General features: G+C 42.6%; 1 protein-coding gene across 4 annotated transcripts in view; it reads left to right on the forward strand.

The window, feature by feature from the left end:
• The window catches only part of DNAJC13 (DnaJ heat shock protein family (Hsp40) member C13), a 60,710-nt gene that overhangs the window by 20,153 nt on the left and 26,192 nt on the right, over positions 1–14,365 (forward strand). For 3 of the 4 annotated variants that reach the window (XR_006417166.1, XM_044455905.1, XM_044455897.1), the window contains exons 12-21: positions 65–234; positions 1,354–1,453; positions 2,011–2,118; positions 2,420–2,575; positions 2,988–3,044; positions 3,935–4,056; positions 4,541–4,616; positions 9,319–9,414; positions 9,586–9,729; positions 11,100–11,114. Coding sequence is in view for 3 of the 4 variants with exons in the window: in XM_044455905.1 (XP_044311840.1) it covers positions 65–234; positions 1,354–1,453; positions 2,011–2,118; positions 2,420–2,575; positions 2,988–3,044; positions 3,935–4,056; positions 4,541–4,616; positions 9,319–9,414; positions 9,586–9,729; positions 11,100–11,114 (1,044 nt within the window). In the remaining variant the exon portion in view is untranslated. The remainder of the gene's footprint in view (positions 1–64; positions 235–1,353; positions 1,454–2,010; positions 2,119–2,419; positions 2,576–2,987; positions 3,045–3,934; positions 4,057–4,540; positions 4,617–9,318; positions 9,415–9,585; positions 9,730–11,099; positions 11,115–14,365) is intronic. The other variant, XM_044455913.1, reaches the window with a different exon arrangement.

Consider the following 14,365-nt stretch of genomic DNA (forward strand, 5'->3'; position numbering starts at 1 on the left):
CTTCTATCCGTTCTTCTAATGTGCTATCACTGACAAAAAGGCTAACATCTTTCCTCCTTTTTAGGGTCTGTTTTCAGAAAACAAAGAAAAGCTCATAAATAATGCCATAACTGCATTACTTTCTCAAGAAGGTGACCTTACAGCATCTACTGCAGAACTTGAAAGCCAGTTCCAAGCTGTTAGAAGATTAGTTGCCTCCAAAGCTGGATTCCTTGCTTTCACTCAACTTCCAAAGTAAGTCTTCAGCTTCCAACAGCACCCTTGTAATACTCCATGGATTGTTTACTTTCTGGCCTGGATTGTACATAATCAATGAGCTGTTTGGGGGTTCCTGGGAGCAGGTTAGCATGCTGCCTTCCATCCACTCACCACTTCCACTTCATTAGATGCAGACCCAGAACTCACCCCCCCCCCAAATAAAAAAGTTAAAGAAGAAACAACCCAAAATTTGAAACCATGATTTGTTGTTGGGCTTCTCATTCAACAGCCTAGAGTTCCGAGCTTGCACACTGGGTGTTCCTGGATTGTTTATAAACCAGAAACAAAGTGGAAGTGGTGAGCAGGCTGGAGACAGCACTAACGTCTTTATGGCCCTGAGTAACCATGGCTTAAACAACCCATTGTTAGTTTTGTATGCAACCTGGGTTGATATTTTTATCCGTAAACATGTGCACAAGTCAGAAAGCGGTTTGTTTGAGTATTAATAGTTGTTGCAACATAAAAATGTCTTGAAAATAAGCTTTTATGTCAAAATTTCCTGTGAATGATGGTAATGCTAGTTTTTAGGCTTCTGTTCAGTATGCAACAGAGCCATTCCACCTCTATTGGTTCTGTTCTTCTCTGCTTGTGGGACCCCACTTTCGCAACAAGGCTTTTGTGGTTTTCCCTATAGGATTCCCCCCATACCTCCTACCCAGTCCACACTCCACACTCACTCAGGTTCAGTAATGCTACAGCTTCTGTTTTCCCATACCATCCACTTAAACCTAACTTGAGTACTGCCTTGTCTTTGGCTCTTCAAAAATAATTTGGCAACTCAGTTGTATTGGTGAAAATGCTCTAGTTGTATCTTTTTGACCAGAAAGCATTTTATTTTACTGGCAGTCCATAACAACTATGCCATATTGTTAGACTTCTGTGGAGAATTTGAAATTTGCAAATAGAAAGTGGTGAATTGACTGATTTTAATAACATTCATATTTGCTGTTCTAAAAATATGCTAACAGGTCAGTTCATTGAACACCCTGTTTGAACTGAGCATCTGACACTGATGGGACAGTTTTAATTTTGCACTTTAATACTGGCTCATGTTACTGTTATTTGTTTTGATGTATTGCTATGTTCTTTTGAAAGATTCCGAGAGCGCCTGGGTGTGAAGGTAGTGAAGGCTCTTAAGAAGAACAATGATGGAGTAACTCATGCTTCCATTGATATGCTTTGTGCCCTCATGTGTGTAAGTACTTAAGTAACTAATAATGCTTGAATAGCATATTTATTTTTAGGGTTTCATAAGTTATAGCCAGTGATTCCTGTACTGAAGTATCTCCGTAGGAAAAGACCAAGCTATGGACCAAAGTGGAAGGCTGTTCATCATTCCTCATTTTGAATGGTGACTCTGCATCTTCCCATTTTCCTTTTTATGGTTGGAACAGGAGGGAGGAGTAAGGAAGTGAAAGAAAGGCACTGAAGGAAGCACTTAAGGAAACTTGTAGAACTTTTTTTTATCCTAAGAAGGCTCACTGACATCTTAAATCTCCTTTAGTTGAAAGAAATTGCAGTGTGTGTGCTTGTCAGTTTGGGTGTTGTCTGTACTTGTGACATTCAAGTAGACAACTTATCTTCAGTACTTTGGAAACAGTAAGAAAAGCTATGATCTTGAATCCTTTAATTTTTATCATGGGTGTCCAACTATCATGGATACAGTTTTAGCCTTAAGATCTGTTTCAAAGAAAGCTTTTTAAAGTTGTTTGGGGAAACTTAATTCTAATCAAATGCTGTCTTTATCCATAGCCTATGCATGATGACTATGACCTGAGGCAAGAACAGCTAAACAAAGCATCCCTTCTTTCTTCAAAGAAGTTCTTAGAAAACTTACTGGAGAAATTTAATTTGCATGTGGTAAGACATATCATTCAAATATTAAAAGATTCTGTTTTTGAGAGGGGACAAAGGGAATATTCTACTGCTTAGATAATTTAGAAGGACTTTTAGTTTTATCTCTTGGTTTTTAGTGGGCTAAGGATGTTGTTGCATCTTTGATCACATTACTTTGTTGACTATTATACATGTAGTGGCAGTTGTTTGAAGACAAAGTGTCATGGGCGTGTCACTTAATAGTTAAGAGCCATGGAAGATGTTTCTGCAAAGGCTTTGAAGAGAAATATGTTACTGTATCTGAAACCAATCTTTTTACTTTTAGGAATATGGAACAGGTGCCCTTGTTATAAGTTCACTGCTGGACTTCCTTACTTTTGCCCTTTGTGCTCCGTATAGTGAGACGACAGAAGGACAACAGTTTGATATGTTACTGGAGATGGTTGCATCTAATGGGAGAACCCTCTTCAAGCTCTTTCAGGTGAACTCGGTGTCAAGGAATACTAAGATTACAGAGAACAAAAGTTATATTAATGCTGTCTTAAAACCACACACACATCAGCAATGATCATTTGCCATAACTTGTGACCGTGTGCAGGCTTTCCTACATGCTTTTACAGTGTCTTGTTCTAAAAGAAATAATCTTAACCTGCTTATGAACTAGAAATATGCATTGTATAGGAAAAAGTGCAACTACAAAGCTAAGAGGCCCTTATGAGCTGAAACACCTATTAAAATGTTTAACCATCATTGAGATCCAGAATAGCAACTACACTTTTAGATTGGTCTGTTCATCCTGTCTTAGTACCAGAGATTCTTTCTGTTTGGAGAGGTCACTTAATGTTGTACTAGGAAACACTGACATGCTGCTTTCTTTAAATTGGTTTCTGCAGCACCCTTCCATGGCCATTGTGAAAGGTGCTGGTTTGGTTATGAAGGCAATAATAGAGGTAAGGCTTATGATGATTTTGTAATATTTCATATACTTTTTCTGTATGAATTTAGTGCTAACTTTTGAAGTCAATACTTTGCATAAAAGAGGCATCCAGAGAAGCTTTCTTTTTTCTTTTTGGAGGGGGGAACATTTTTCTAATTTGTCACAGCTGTTTTTCATGATTGCATCAAGCTGTTTCAAATGAAACAGGCCCATGAGCTAGGTTAGTCTTCTGTGCAGCTATAATTTAGTAATATGTAAAAACTTTATTCAAAAATGCACTTCTTTGGTGGGTGTTCCATCTGAAGTGAATAAAACTAATGTATAAGAAGATGTATTTTAGCATAGGGCTTCAGTTGACAATTTTTGTAAAAATCCAAAGGAAAGGAGTAACATAACCATGATCAGGATCAGTTAAACATCACAAAGCAATGAGCTGCTCTCCAGGTTTTCAGAATCCTTTCAGGCTTGATGGTAAGCAAAAAATATTAGGGAAGGGGATGGAAATTGCTACTAAGAAGCCTGGTATTTCTTTTGCAGTATGTTAGTCTCAAGATGGTGTTCCAGGAAACCCTTTCAGTAATTTGGTTAGATTGTGTACTATGTAATAGTTTGTATCAAACTATCCTAGTGGGAAAATACCATTTGCTTCTTGAAAATAGAAAACCAGCAGTTACTCAGATATGTCTGTAGCAGCGATAAGTGCTCTTGAGTGTTTTGCCCCAACAAAAAACAAAAGCAAGCAAAAATATTGTTCAGTGATGTATCTCAGTTTTACTTTCAAGAGCAAACTGTACTATGGGTGCAGCTGTGTTTCTACACATCCATATGCTTCAGTTAGTATTGTAAGCTGAGGAAGAGTAGTTTGACTTCTTTCACAGTTATTTTCTTGCCCTATTTCCAAAGGAGGGGGATAAAGAGATAGCAACCAAAATGCAAGACCTTGCCCTGAGTGAAGGTGCCTTACCTCGTCATTTGCACACTGCTATGTTTACAATAAGCACTGATCAAAGAATGCTTACAAATAGGTAAGTTTAGAATTATACTGCTTATCATCCTACTCACCTAATAGCCTCTTAATATCAGACCTCCCCATTTCTCTCTTGTACAGTACAGTACGATACAGGCTACTTGTAATATGTGGGCTTTCATCCCTGCTTCTTGCTTGCAGCCCTTCCACTACTGAATAGACTACCTAAATTGAAACTGACAAGGACACAGGTAGCAGCCTGGGAACTGAGAGGCAAAAGTATCAGCAAAAATATGCTGGAAACAGCTAGTCTATATTAATAACAATTGGAAAGATAACTAGCATATACTTTTACAGGTTACATATCTCTGTCTTTTGGGTTTTCAGTTCAGTATCATTGCCGTACCCTGAGACATTGGGGGATAAATTGTAGATGCCTAACACAAACTGAGCAAAAGTACTGCTCCAGAACAGTGACATGTTTTTTCATGAGTTAATTTTAGGAAAGTGGTAACACATTTCTCAGTCTTTTTATTTCTCAGACAGCTGAGCAGACATCTAGTGGGCCTTTGGACAGCTGAAAATATAACTGCTTTAAACTTGTTGAAGCGTATTTTGGTAAGTGGAAGTCTGGTTCAAGTATTGATCTAAATTGTATTAAATTATTATTATTATTATTATTATTATAACATTTCTATGCCGCCCCTTGCCGAAACCTCGGGGCGGCTTACAACACGATAAAATACATTGAAATACAATAGTACATAATAAATTACCATTAAATATAACAATACAAAAATACATTGATTTACAAATACAAAATTAAAATTATCAGTATAAAATAAAAATATAGGAGGAGAAAGAGAAGGAAGAAGAAGTTGCCCAGGCCAGATCATATGTTTTAACAATTGAAATGATGTTTAAATAAAAAGGTCTTTACCTGGCGCCGAAAAACCAGTAACGACGGTGCCAGGTGGACCTCTTTGGGGAGTGAATTCCATAGGTTGGGCGCCACCGCAGAGAAAGCCCTCCTCCGGGTACTTACTCTCCTAATTTCTTTCATGGAGGGTTCCCGGAGAAGGGACTCTCCCGCAGATCTCAAAGGGCGGTCGGGCATATACGGACGTAAGCGCTCGTTCAGGTAGCCAGGACCCAAGCCGTTTAGGGCTTTGTAGGTCATAATCAACACCTTGAATTGGGCCCGGGCTTCAATGGGAAGCCAGTGAAGCTGATGGAGGACTGGAGTCATGTGAGCATAACGCCCCGTCCCCGTCAGCAACCTGGCAGCTCTATTTTGCACCAATTGAAGTGTTCGGACTGTCTTCAGGGGAAGCCCCACGTAAAGCGCGTTACAGAAGTCTAGGCGGGAAGTCACCAGCGCGTGTGTCACCGTCGCCAGGCAGTCATATTCCAGGTAGGGGCGCAGCTGATTAATCAGCCGAAGCTGAAGGAAGGCGTTCTTCGCTACCGCTGTCACCTGAGCTTCCAAAGAAAGCTCCGGGTCGAGGAGTACACCTAAGCTGCGGACCTTATCCCTAAGAGGGAGTGTTGCACCATTCAGGACCAGGTCAAATCCACCCTCTCCGAAACCCGATCCGCCAACCAACAGGACCTCCGTCTTGTCTGGGTTGAGTTTCAGTTTATTGGCCCTCATCCATTCCCTTACCTCGGCCAAGCACCGGTTCAGCACAGCCACTGCCTCACCTGGATTAGTGGAGAATGAGAGGTAAAGCTGGGTATCATCAGCGTATTGATGATTCCGCAGCCCACACCTCCTGATGACCTCTCCCAGCGGTTTCATATAGATGTTAAATAGCAGAGGGGATAGAATGGAGCCCTGTGGTACCCCATGGCATAGCTGCCATGACGTAGAGACATGGTCCCCCAGCACTACCTTCTGGAATCGACCGTCGAGATAGGAGCGGAACCACTGCAAAGCAGTGCCTCCAACCCCCAATCCCGCAAGTCTATCCAGAAGGATACCATGGTCGATGGTATCGAAAGCCGCCGAGAGGTCCAGAAGAACCAACAGGGATGTACTCCCCCTGTCCTTCTCCCTGCACAGGTCGTCGTACAGGGCGACCAAGGCAGATTCAGTACTGTACCCGGGTCTGAAGCCGGACTGAAAAGGATCCAGATAATCAGTTTCCTCCAAGAGTGCTTGGAGTTGTCCCGCCACCACTCGCTCCAGCACCTTGCCCAGAAACGGGATGTTGGCCACAGGTCTATAGTTAGTGGCCATCTCTGGATCCAGTGACGCTTTCTTCAGGACCGGTCGTATTACCGCCTCCTTTAAAGGGGCAGGCACTCGACCCTCCCTCAGAGAAGCGTTAACCACTTCCAAAATCCAGGTCCCAATCCCGTGCTTGGAGTTATTTATTAACCAAGACGGGCAAGGATCCAATAGGCAAGTGGTGGGACGTACTCTTCCAAGCACCTTGTCCACATCATTGGGCCGCAATAATTGAAATTCCTCCAGTAATTTTGGACCAGACGGTGGCATTGGCGACTCCTCAGAGACCTCTGATTCATTAGTGGAGTCCAGCTCGTGACGAATCTGAGCGATTTTCTCCCTGAAATGCCTGGCAAAGTCGTCACAGTGGGCCTTTGAGGGTGGCATCGGATCTTCCTTAGGACCCAGGCGAACCAGGCCTTGCACCACTCGAAAAAGCTCCGCTGGACGGCATTGTGAGGAGGCAATGGAAGCAGAAAAAAACTTCTTTTTCGCCGCCTTCACCGCCACAGCATAGGCCCGATAGTGGGCTCTCAAGTGTGTTCGGTCAGATTCATCCCGTGATTTCCTCCACCTACGCTCTAGCCGTCTCCCAACTCGCTTCATTGCCCGTAATTCAGGTGTATACCAAGGGGAAGAGCGGACTCTGCCCGGTGGGAGAGGACGCTTAGGAGCGATTGTGTCCACAGCCCTGGTCATCTCTCCATTCCACAGTTCGACCAGAGCCTCGACAGGAGCACCAGTCTTGTCAGCCGGAAATTCCCCCAGGGCCCCCAGGAATCCATCCGGATCCATCCGGCTCCGGGGGCGGGCCCATACAATCGGGTCCGCACTCTTACAGAGGGAGAGGCCGCTCTCGAGCACAAACCTCACCAGGAGGTGATCTGACCATGACAGGGGAGTCAAACATAAGTTCTTCACCCTCAGGTCATCCTCTACCTGCCCCGTCGTGAATACCAGGTCCAGAGTGTGTCCACGTTCATGGGTAGGGCCAGTGACGTGTTGAGACAGGCCCATGGCCGTCATAGAGGCCATGAAGTCCTGAGCCGCCCCGGTCAGTCCAGACTCGGCATGGAGATTGAAGTCCCCCAGAACCAACATCCTGGGGGTCCTCAACACCAGATCCGAGACGGTCTCTGTCAGCTCAGATAGGGAGACTGCTGGGCAGAAAGGTGCACGGTACACCAATAGAATCCCCAATCTGTCTCGTTCGCCCAACACCAAGTAGAGGCACTCCAGCCCTGGTCTCAAAGGGACCGGAAGACCCGTGAGAGAGATGGAGGCTCTGTAAACCAACGCGACTCCCCCTCCCCTCCCTTCTGGGCGTGAACAGTGTTGAACCAGATACCCGGGCGGGCACAACTGGGAGAGGGCAACATCCCCTCCCTCTCCCGCCCAGGTCTCCGTTATGCAAGCCAGGTCAGCCCCCTCATCCACAATCAAGTCATGGATGAGGGAAGATTTATTATTGATCGACCTGGCATTGAGCAGCAGCACCGTCAGACCCGAGGGGTGGTTGACAAGGCTACCTGGCGCCCTCTGGTTGGGGGCAGGATCAGAAGGAGGGACAGGTGTCAGCCATCTGTCCATCCTTCTTCTACGTGGACACGTTAAGCCCCTATTGTTGTAACGACCATTGCCCGTGACCACGCCAATAGCAGCCCCCGTGGGTTCCCCAGGATATATAAACGTCGACATGGCCAGGAATGACTCAAAGCACTAATTAAAGCAGGGTAAGATTATAAAGTAGGTCGGAGGAGGAGAAAAAGAACGATAAAAAGAAAAAAAAGAAAAAGGGGATCCTTCCTCTTCCCTGAGAATCAGCAGTAGGCAAGCCTATTTCAACAAGAGTCCATGGCCATGATACTTTATATTTGATTCAGTAGGAAAACAAGTGAGTGTTGAGTAAATATGACACTTGGGTTCAAACAGACTAATCAGCTGTTGAGATCTAGAGTGCCCCTTAGGAGACATGCATGCACTTTGGCACAAAGTAGAACTTCAGGTGGCAGCTCTTTGCACTAACAAAAACCAGAGGCAGGTTGCAGGGACCTGAAGGGTTGTCTTTAGTATGGGAAATGCTTTTGAGTTCCCATTGCCTATATGAAATTACCCATTGAGCGATGATTTTCTCTAGCCCAAATATTGAGAAAATATCATGAACTTTGAGGAGTTTTGAATGTTTTTCTCAAGCAGCTGTTTGCTACACTGGAGGGGAATGCACTTTTGAATCGTCAGGTACTTTAAAACCCTGTTTGCCATATAGCACAGGGCCTGCTACACAAAGGAGTGGTGGTGGAGCATTCCCAAACCATGGACCTCTTTGACTTATTCTTTAAGATAAAGAACAAATATTTATTTATTTGGGATATTTCTAACCCGTCCAATCACTATGTGTGTCTGGATAGTTTACAGCTACATAGGAAGAATTATATAAAAGTATGCCGTATGAATGTAAGGGCCATTTCACTCCTGACAATCCTATATACACAGTCATGTTTGGAAAACAAAATGATATAGTGGTTAGAATGGACTGGATACCTGAGAGATCTGGAGTCACTGAGTGACCTTGTGTCAGTCACAAAGCCTAAGGTACCTTACAGGGTGGTTATTGTGAGGATGAAATAGAGTGAAGGAGAACCTTGGGAGACATCTTGAATTCCTTCCAAGAGGAATAAAGGTGGGGCAAAAATTTAATGTGGTGGTGATGATGATGATGTTTGAAGATATCATGAGCATCTATATTAAAGCCTTGTCGTAGAGGCATTAGGGAGAAAATAAGAAAGTCCTACATTCCATGTCATAAAAATATAGAAAAAGTACTGGAGCAATGAAGTGAAGACGGTGAGGGATATCTAAAAGGTAGAGAACTGTAGCAAATCTTGATTTATTACAGTATCTTGTAACAGTATGTACTGATCAAACTACAGGCTGAGCATAAGTCTCCTGAGGTTTCTGTTAAAAGAAGATTAAGCCTGTATATATTTGATTCAATAGGATTCAGTTCCCACCTTGTGATTTAGTTCTTCAGTTACATTCTACTTTGCTTTTGAATTCAAGGAACTTAAAACTTTTTTGTGGCTTTAGCCAGCAGGCTTGCTTTTATTCCTGGACAGTGATGAACCTGTTCCTGAAAAGGATTCTGATCGGATGCATATTAGGGATAACTTAAAAATTGCAAATGTAAGTATGATATTTTTTCCACCTTTATCTGGTCATGAATTCTGTTGTTGTACATTGTTGCTACTTAGTTCATGGTGCATGATTTTAGGGAAACAAATTGTGGAATGTACTAATTTAAACATTGTTCATGATTGCTTTTTACATTTCCATGAAATGAATTTTGTTCTACAGGATCAATATGGCAAATTTAATAAAGTACCAGAGTGGCAAAGACTTGCAGGAAAAGCTGCAAAAGAAGTTGAAAAATTTGCGAAAGAGAAAGTGGATTTGGTTTTGATGCACTGGAGAGACAAAATGGGAATAGCACAGAAAGAGGTAAGATATTCTGCTTAGTCTTCTGTCTTTCTGCTTTATGTATGAGTACAATTTCTTCTAAGTACTTCCCTGTAATTCAAGCTGACCTCAGTACTTCCCACAATTGAAGCCTACTTCAGTCTCTTCTTGAATTTTATCTATGTCATTATGTGTTAACTGGGTTTTGCATGTGTCCTTATACAAGGAGAAATTGGATGTAGCTTGGAGCTTATTGGTCTTGCCTAATGCACATCAGTATTCTCTGTAGCATCTAAACAGGGCATGCAACTGTGTAAGTGATACGGAATTCCTGCCCTGTCTGCTAATTTCCCCCTGCAGTTTAGGCACCTGGCATGTTCCACTTACAGGAATTTTGAATTTGAATGTGTGAATTGGAACCTTTCCTTCTAATATTTTCCTTATTGTTGTATCAAGAGTATTGCAATGATCTGTTCACTTTTGCTCTTTCCTACCTTTAATTTTATAGCAGTTGCAGAGTGTACTAGTTTTCTGTACTTCTGCGTGATGGGAAAATTTGCTGCTCTTTGTATATGCTGGGAAATTGTTTTTTTAACTGTTGTTTGCAATGGTGGTTCTGGAACAGTTGGATCTGTCTGAAGCAGCAACTGTATTTATGACAATAAATTTGTGCATATGCATTTTACATTAGCACATTTTACCAAAGTACATTGGTACATTTTACATCACGTTATTTTCTTGTGATGTGGTTCCTTTCGCTCTCTTCCACTTGCCCATGCTCTAACCTTTCATGTGTATAGTTTGCTTATGGCTGTCTTCTGACATTCAGCAATTCAGGGTGTTAAAGGAACCAAGCCTAAACTGAAATGACCTATCTGAAAACTATGCTGTCCTTTAGTGTGTGAGGATCTATCACTTTATTTGCAGTTGACTTAATCTCTGCAGTTCAAAATATTCAGTGGATCAAACAAATGAATGCAAAAGACATTCAGCTTCATATTGAATTATACTTACTATATGAAGACTTTAGAATTTTTTATAGGACAGGTAAAATGAGAAATGTTTTCTGTTTTGTTTTATAGGTATAGGAGTTGTGTATAGGAGTTTAGTTACAATCAATCAATCCTTTATTCGGTCATTGACCAGCCAGAGTTTAGTTACATTTTCGTGAACTAAGTATTTTACATTAGGGTGAACCAGTAATGTACTCCTGAATTAGTCTCTGTTTAGCTACCAAGAGCATACTGGATTTGGAGCTGTGGTTTAGATTTTTGCCTTTTCCAGTAATGATTGTTATTTTGAAAGCCTTGCTGTATGAGATTATTTTGGGTATTCAAACATTTGGGAGGCACTTCTGTTAAATGTTCAATTTTGTTTTGTTTTGTTTTTCCCTACTTTCCAAACACTACCAGGACAGAAACAATATGGTGAGTCTGAGTCCTTATTCCTTTCTGTAGACTGTCTTGGATTATAACTAGTATGTAGTGACATCTGTCAGTATACAGTAGTTTAGAACTATTGCTTGGCCAAGTTTTGCTTGTTATTTAATGTTTCAGCTTTGCAGGAAAGTATCAGTCTTCACTCATTAACTTTTAAACCCCAGTTCTGTTAAAGTGTGTGTTCCATTCCCGATTAACAGGTGCGATTTTCTGATACATCATAGACAACTATGGTAACACCTTAAAGAGGTTTCTTTTCTGCCCATAAGTTTGTATATAACTCAATAGGAACTTATGGTATTGCTACCTCTGTGCCTGGTAAACACTCTGGTAGTGAACTGGCATCAGTTTGAATATCAGTTTAGTAAAAGAAATAACTAGGGCAAAGGCAAATGCATAACTTCTATACATTTGGTTCATATCAATACAGTAGCTTTTTCTGGCTCTTTAATGTCCCTTCCCTGCATTCTAGTCCTGTTGCTTTAGCAAGGGGAAAATGTACCCGAGGTTTGTTTTTTGTTTTGTTGTTGTTTTTTGGGAGTGCAAACAGCTTCATCTTTGAAAGAAGACTATATAATCAAATGTAATTTTCCTTTTCAAAGTATTCTAAACACTCTTTTCCAACCATAATTTAGACTAAAGGCAATTTTCCCCTCTGCCTAGAATGGGTGACTTATTAAAAATAGTCCACCTATGAAGGCTGATGGAGTGCCCTTGGAGTTTTTCAAGCTGATATGGCTGGTGGTCCTGTCAAACCTGTGGTCAATTTCTGAAGTACAGGGATGGCCGGGGTGGTTGACAAACTCACTCTTGAGCACCCTGTTTGTAGTAGAGCTTGTACAGTTCTCCTTCGTGATCTCTGTGCATCACACATGTGGGCTGTTTCCATAGTATACTCTGGAGTGGTCAAACAACACAGGATATAGCCTGAGAGCAGATGGACAAAAACTATTAGTTAGCACAGTTGAGCTGAAATATAAGCCTATAGTCAGGTTGAGGGTGGCAAAAAAACAACACTTCAAGACCTTTATTCAGTCTTTTTTGCCATCCAGCAGAGCTGTTTAGGATAGTTCTGGGCCTATTATATGCTCACATAGAAACAAAGACGTAGAAACAAAGTGAGTCAGAAGGTGCCTCCCAGGCCATCTAGTCCAATCCCCAGCTCCGCTCATGTTATCCCCAACATGCGGTTGTCCAATCTTTCCTTAAATGCCCTCACTGATGGGACCTCAACCACCTCCCATGGAAGCCCATTCCATATCCTAGGGGGTCCTAACTGTCAGGAAGTACTTCCTGACATCCAGCCTGAAGCCTGGTTCCTTGAGCTTTGCCCCACTGGAATGTGTCCTGCCCTCCACCGCTGGAAGAACAGGTCATGGTCCTCTTCCATATGACATCCCTTCACATACCTATAAGTCGCTAAAAGATCCCTTCAGAGTCTCCTATTCTCCATGCTGTGAAAAGACCTAGTTCTCTTAAATCTCTCTTCGTATGTCATCCCTGGTTACCATTCTTGTTAGATCTTACTGAGGCCTACTGCAATAGATTTGCTTGGCACTTCCAGGATAAAATCTCTGATATCTACTAGGACTTAGATGCCATTATTATAGCAGTTGAATCAATGAGGCATCCACAGCACAGCCTAACCAGGTTTTACCAGATGAATTTCAGTTGTTACAGCTCTAGGAAGCTGACAAAGTGCTCAGAGATGTTTGTGCAATCATGGCTACACAGGATCCTTGTTCCTTCCTGGCTTGTAAAAACCAGCATGGAGGGAACAGCAGGATGGGCTAGGGGAAAAACTGTGTCTCCTTGCCAGACGGAGTGTTCCCATGCTGCCTGAAATGGGTGGCAGTGAGTCTACTCCTGAGGAAACCCTCTTTGGATATGGAAATTCTCAACAACCTTAGGCTGCTGGCAAAGGTTCTTTTCCTGGGCAAGGTTCTTGAGAAGGTTGTGGCCAGCTTGTTCTAGACTCTCTTGAATGTGACTGATTGCATCGATTCATTTCAGTCAGAGTTGAGGCTGGGTTTTGGCATGAGAAATGCTCTGGTTGCCTTGTATGGTGAACTGTGCTGGGAGAAAGACAAGGGCTTGCGCCCCTGTTGATACTCCTGGGTCTCAGTAGATTTCATCCATGATACCCTGCTGGGGCTGCGGACTGAATTGAAAGTAAGGGAGTACTACATTGCTGTGATTGTACTCATACTGGCTGGCCAGTTCCAGTGATGCTTGGAGAAATACTGCTCAGTTCTGTGGACCTTTTCAGTATGGGGTTACTCAGGGGTCAGCTTTGACCCCCAAGCTATTCAGCATCTACATGAAACTGCTGCTGAGAGAGGTCATCTGGAGTTTTGGAGTGTGTTGTCATCAGTATGCTGATGACACACAGCTCCGTTTCTTATTTTCATCTCAGTCAGGTGGGGCCATGAATGTGCTAAACTGGTGCCTGACTACAAAACTGGACCGGATGAGGGTTAAAAAACTGAAGCTCAATCCAGACAAGACTGAGATGCTGTTGATGGGTGGCTCGTCTTTACAGTATGGAGGGCGCTCAATTTGTTCTAGATGGCTCTCCACTCTCTTTGAAGGTTAATAGCTTGAGGGGTCCCCCTTGAGTCATTTTTGTTCATTGAGGTACAGCTTTGCCTCACTGCCATGGAGTACCTTCTGACAGCTCTGTCTAGTGGCCCAGCTATCTTAGCAAGGATAATCTGGTTTTCAGTACTCTATGCCCTGCTAGATTACTGTAGTGAGAGGCTCCCCTTGAATTCTTTTCAGAAGAATTTGCAGTTTGTGCAAAACATGGCAGCCAAACTAACAATTCGGACCAGAAGGTCCAAACATATAACACCAGTTCTGGCCAGCTCACACTGGCTGCAGATATGCTTTTGAACACAGTTCAGTGTGGTTATTTTAGGGTTAAAGGCCTACATGGACTGGGACTATAATACGTGATGGAAAGCTTCTCTCTATCGCAATCTGTCCAAACACCACACTCAAAATCTGAGGCCTTCGCTTGACTGTCTCTTCTGATGGAGGCTCAGTTTATGGTAACAAGGAAGAGGGTCTTCTCAGTGGCAGCTCCCCCAGCTCTATTATCCTTTTCATCCCTGGCAAAGACTGTTCTCTGTCCCAAGGCATTTAATAGATTACATGTGTGGGTTATGTCAGATCTTTCAAGATATCTATCTTTGTACTAACCTGTCTTGAATTTGGTTGTATTCTATAAAACTTCT

This window comes from Varanus komodoensis, unplaced genomic scaffold (genome assembly GCF_004798865.1).
Source record: "Varanus komodoensis strain SLA01 unplaced genomic scaffold, ASM479886v1 scaffold10, whole genome shotgun sequence".
NCBI classification, from domain to species: Eukaryota; Metazoa; Chordata; class Lepidosauria; order Squamata; family Varanidae; genus Varanus; species Varanus komodoensis.